The sequence below is a fragment of the Mandrillus leucophaeus genome, unplaced genomic scaffold (assembly GCF_000951045.1).
Source record: "Mandrillus leucophaeus isolate KB7577 unplaced genomic scaffold, Mleu.le_1.0 Scaffold453, whole genome shotgun sequence".
Classification (NCBI taxonomy): Eukaryota; Metazoa; Chordata; class Mammalia; order Primates; family Cercopithecidae; genus Mandrillus; species Mandrillus leucophaeus.
This window is the reverse complement of record NW_012104843.1, coordinates 1128913-1134912: the sequence shown is the minus strand read 5'-3', so window position 1 is coordinate 1134912 and position 6000 is coordinate 1128913. Positions and strand designations below refer to the sequence as shown.

Here is a 6000-nt window from a genome sequence, read left to right as displayed (position 1 = left end):
GGAAAAAACATAGAAAAGCTTCATGATCTTAGAAGAATTATTAGATACAACTCCAAATAACAGAAATGGCAGAAATAATCAAAGAAAAAACCGAAAATTGGACTTTACCAGAATTTAAACCTTTGTGCTGTAAAGGATGCCATCAAGAAAATGAAAAAACAACTCACAGACTGGGGGGAAATGTTTTCAAATCATATGTCTGATAAGGAATTTGTATGTAGATATATAAAAACCTCTTACAACTGAATAATGAAAAGATAAATAACTCAATTAAAAATGAGGAAAGGATCTGAATAGACATTTCTCTCAAACATATATATAAATGGCCAATAAACACATGGAAAGATGCGCAACATCATTAGCCATTAGGTAATCCAAACTACAAACAGGTGCCACCTGAAACTCACAAGGATGGCTATGATTTTTTTAAAGACATAAATATTCACAAGAATATGAAGAAATTGAAATCATACACTGTTGTTTGAAATGGAAAATGGTGCAGCCAATTTAAAAAACAACTTCACAGTTCTTCAAAATGCTAAAAACAGAGTTACAATGTGACCCAGCAATTCTACTCCTAAGTATATGTCTGAGAGAATGATACCCAAGAGAACTGATAACAAATGTTCACAGCAGCATTATTCCCAATAGCCCAAAGGTGAAAACAACCTGAATGTCCATCAACTGATGCATGCTTACATAAAATGTGGTATATCCATACAATAAAACACTATTTTTAAGAAAGAGTTTTCAGAAAGAGTGAAATATTGATGTACACTACAACACTGATGAACTTTGAAACATGCTAAGTGAAAGAAGCCAGACACAAAGGGCCACATATAGTGCGGCTGCATTTAAATGAATACGGAGAACAAGCAAATCTACAGAGACGACAAGCAAATTAATGGTTGCCTAGGGCTAGGAGTGGTGGCCAGAGTAAGTCAGGAGAAGAGAGTCTAGAGGCAGGGAACCTAAGGCCAAATCATGCTGACTTCCTAGAACTAAATCAAAAGGAAAATCCCAACTTGCCACACCCAAGTGACAAAAGGACCAGAAACTACTTCCTTTGCACACTGCCTCTCCCCACTTTTTCTGGGTGGCAGATGAAAAATTGAAAGTACCTCTGATTGGTCACCTCCCACAACTAATCAGGCTGGTCTTGGGCCAAGCTTTCATTTGCATAGGAGTATAACTTTGTAACTGCACTTCAGTCTCTGATTGGTCACTTTCTGCAACCAATCAGATGTTTTGCAGAGGGTGTAACTTTGTATCTTCACTTCAGCCTCTGATTGGTCCCCTCCCACAACCAATCAGACTGATCACGGACCACTACTTCACTTACATAGGGTGTACACCAGGTAACCAATGGGAAACCTCTACAGGGTATTTTAAACCCCAGAAAATTCAGTCATGAGGCTCTTGAGCCACTTGCTCGGACTGCTCCCATCCTGTGGAGGGTGCTTTCATTTTCAATAAATCTCTGCTTTTGTTGCTTCATTCTTTCCTTGCTTTGTGCGTTTTGTCCAAATCTTTGTTCAAGACGCCAAGAACCTGGACAACCTCCACCAGTAACAAGAGAAAGTGAAAAATGACTATTAACGGGTACTGGGTCTTTTGGCGGATGTTGAAGATATTTTAAATCTGATTATGGTCGTGGTTACATAACTCTGTGAATAAACTAAAAACTATTGAATTGTACACTTTAAATATGGATAAATTATGTGAGTGATATGTCAATAAATCTATTAAAATTACATATGGCTTTTAAGACATAAAAATACATTATCAGTACCACAAGGTAATAAGAGAAATGCCCATATATGCACAGCTCACAATGTATTTAAGAACAGGAGACAACATTAGGAAGCTATTATAATAAAACGCCTCTTTTCTTACCAGGATTATTGAACCAAATTCCAAATATATTTTTAGTGTGCATACCAAATGCAAAAATTATCTGTTTATCAGAAGTGGTTGTACGCTAGAGAGCTGCTGATTCTGCACAGTCATCTCCACATTTCAGGCTGATCTTGCATCTTATTGTCACTACATTAAAGTCAACTTTATGAGCAACTGTATACTTGTATCAGACTATCTAATATTAAAAAATGTTGTAATGCCTACTCATAAACCTATATGAATCCAAATAAGAGCCTTTACAGTGAAGCAAATGAGATTCAGCAATTTTGCAGCCATTTGGAAAGCATAGTTTTAGATATAAAATATTAATGCTACTTTAGGATTTAAATTTAATGAACATCAAAATTTCAAAATAATTCATTATTATGAAATCCTGATAAGAAATCTCATAAAATATTACCTGTAAAGCTTTCCATTTTAAGAACAAACTATTGCCTTCTTTAAAATTTTTATTTGCATGTTTTCCCCATTAACTTAGAGATTCACGAAAACATAGCTAAGGAAGAGCTATCATCAAAACCATTTAAGGCTTACAGCTCACAACGCTGTTGTACCATACATCACTTTGGTACAGAGCCTGTTTTGCAATTCTGTGCCCTCACAGCAGTTCCCAAAGCCAGTTAGGTATTAGCACAGGTATTCTCCAAAGGAGAGAACATAAACACCATTTCTATAGTCATAGGAAGCTATCTCCTATGGGAAGAACAAAATTGCATGAGACACGTTTTAGGAAGGCACTGATAAGCATGAAGTCTTTAGGTCTTTGCTGCACACAATGACTAAAATCCAGTAAAATGGAAGGGGCTACACTTCAGGAGCTATTATGTTGGCTAGTGGCCAGATGTGGAAGAAGGAGCCCAGGATATGTAATAGAAAGCCATGTGCAGCCTTGACTCAGCCACCACACCTGCACCCAGTACACCTGCCTTGCCATGAGCTCTGTCTGCTCTAAGAAACAAGGAGGCAGACTATTTCATTAGAGTGCTCAGCACTTAGTAGGCATGCAATTACTGGCTCTTATTTTTTTAACCTCCTAGTAAGAAGTGAATCAGAGACCATGAACTTTGTGCATATTAGAAGATCTCATGGCACTTTTCTAGCTGGAGGCTATTACTCCAAGGATTTGGCTGAGTTCCAGCTCAGGTAATTGCATTCTGCTCCTAAATTTACCCTGCTGTTTCAATTAGGTACAGCCTTGATGGTTTTCCTGGGGAAATGGGAGGGGACAGGAATCTTCTTGAACTCCCCAGTTTTGCTGACAACAGAAGAAAAGACAAATGTAACATGACACAAAAGTAACATCTGCCTTTGTAATGAACAAATGATTGCTTTCTGTTATCTTCAACGTTTGGCAAGCTTCAAAGCACCAAATAAAGATATGAGAGACAGCAAAACCCCTTTAGATGGAATTTAGACACCTGTGTTGCGATACCTTCATCAGGTAACAACCACACAGGCCTTCTCTATAAAGCTTACAAAGAGGGTCCTGGTGATCTATTCGAATCCATGCAATAAAAAGCTGAGCCACTCCTGCAAATGTTTCTATTTTTATTATTGTAGATATAGCCACTCTTTCATAATTTTGGGTAGGGTTCATCAGGAAAGACCCGTGAAATGTATGAACTAGCCAGTTTCTCTTTCATGCCAGAGATCCTAAAAATAAAGCAGGTTACCATCCCTCAGATGGTCAAAAATTTGAAGTCTGGTGACATCAATTTTGAACAAAGATATAGGGAAAATAAAGCCACCATGCATTGCTGGTGGGATTATAAACTGGTTCAGACACTTTTCATAGCATTTTGGCAGCATCCAAAAAAATTAAAAATGTGTCTGCACTACATCCCCGCAATTCAGCCTCTAAGAACACACTCCACTGAGGCTCTCAACACTGCACCAGGAGGCACATCCATAACGCTCACTGCAGCAATATTTAATATAGAAAAATGGGGGGGAACACTAAATGTTCATAAAATACTAGAAAAATAGAACTAGTAAATCCATATGATAGAATACCATGGATTGACCTAAAACATCTAACACTAAGTAAAAAAAAAAAAAAAGGTGGAATACAGAGAAATTTGTATGGTTAGAAACCATTCATTAGCATTTACAAAAGGCAATCCTTACTTTTTTGCTTTTATAAACCCATGGGGATTATGAGAAAGAGTGTACATACACACACACACACACACACACACACACATTTGCAGTGTTCAGTTGCTCGGCACTGTATGTTTCTCGGTAAAAGTTGAGGCCCAGCTCCCTTGACAGAGTGGGAAAAGTCAACAACTCACGTGCCTAGTCACACCAATTGCCAGGCATGAATGAGTGTGTGATCTAGCTCGCTCACTCTGACTATGCCCCTCAGGGTTTTGCACCTAAAGCTAAAGATGCCAAGGCCCAGAGTCAGTGCAGAATGTCTAGGGCAAGGGTCATCTTCCAAGGGTAAGGTGCGCAGAGACACAGCGCCAGCTCCCCTTGACCTCGCGGCTGGCTCCACTGCCATAGTGGTTACTGTGGCTGCTTGCATAGCCTCACTTTGTGGGCCTGCTCATCATCTGAGCCTAGACTACCAGTGATATCAGGAATACCACTGCCCTCCAATTCTCTTTCAATAGGATGCCTTTTCTGCTTCAAGCAGCTACAGTCTATTGCTGTGTGCAGACTAGAAACCATAACAGGTGCAACAACCAGCTCACCACTGTGGTGGCCCCTGGGGGGCGGGGTTTGGGGAGAAATAGATCTAGCAATCTGCACTATTTTAAGGAAAAAGGTTCACATACAAATATGATAAACTGTTCGTTGTTCATAGTAGATATTTTTAAAATTATACGCTTATCACCAATTGTACTATTTTAAAGTACTAATCTTTAAAAGATGAAGAGCAGGCCATTTCTGGGATCCCCAGGTTTAGGTAGGTATCTTATATTTGACAGATCCCAGGCCTGTTTGCAGCTATATCATCTGAAACCATGTAATAAATACTAAGGAACTGTGCCAAAAACATACTGGACTTAGAAACAAAATGCAGATTCTCAATATTTAACCTTGTGCTACTACTGAAAAGGGAATTCCAAAGTCCATGGCAACAAATAAACAGGTTCTTTGCAAAGATGTCTGAGCGTGCCAAAGAATTCCTTGATTCCCCATTCCTGAACCAAATTTTAAAATACTTAGACTTATACAAACCATGGCATTTACACTAAGTACATGCTTTTGGATTTCTGGGCTGGCAAACCAACACATACAGGTCTGTCAGGGAGGTGTCTTGGCAGGATGACCTCTTCACAGGTTTTCATCCCTTCTCTTCATTCATCATGTAAATATGCCCCCAATGATGTACCCAAATATTTACAAGTAAAGACAACTTACTACACGGATGTCCTAACACCTTCACCTCATCGATAGCGAGATAGCCTTGATGTCCAGAAGTTATCACTTCAAAAATCACCTGGAAAATTAAGAAAGATTTACATTACTTATTCATTTCGTCTAACTTTTTTCAAGTATCTGCTATATATAAGACATATAATTTCATTTATTCTTTCACCAATTCATTCATTAATGTGCCTAACATCTGCTAGTCAATATTCCAGGTTCTAGATTACAAAGATAGGTAAGACTCCACCCCAATCTTCAGGGAGGTCAATAGGTAGTGAATGAGTTAGACAGAAGCCCAATTTAGAAAACCCACAGTGAAAGGATACTTCATGGGGTTGTGGGGGATGGCACGTACACCGTAGGAAAAGAAAGGAAGCTCACAGGATAGTGAGTTGGCACAGACGGCAACTTGTTGGTGAGTAAACTGCTTGAATGGGAGATGGGGACATGGAGATGGAAGAGGCTTTGGGGTTCCCTCTCCACGAGTTTCGGCAAATAGAAAGGATTCCCCACCCAAAGCCAGAGTCGAGCCTGTGAGACATCCTGAACATGAAACAAAGTCTAAAGAAGACTTTTAAGGTTGCACTGTATGTTAAACCCACTGCCATACACACATTAGGATTGTAGTTGTTTTCCATCCAGAGACAACCTTAAGATTTAGATTGCTTTAGGTAATCTAAACCTTTTCTGAAGGTTCTG

General features: G+C 39.0%; 1 protein-coding gene across 2 annotated transcripts in view; it reads right to left on the bottom strand.

The window, feature by feature from the left end:
• PTPRM (protein tyrosine phosphatase, receptor type, M) overlaps positions 1 to 6000 on the bottom strand; it is a 704023-nt gene that overhangs the window by 522675 nt on the left and 175348 nt on the right. For both annotated transcript variants that reach the window (XM_011994359.1, XM_011994360.1), the window contains exon 4: positions 5293 to 5371. In XM_011994359.1, the coding sequence (XP_011849749.1) occupies positions 5293 to 5371 (79 nt within the window). The remainder of the gene's footprint in view (positions 1 to 5292; positions 5372 to 6000) is intronic.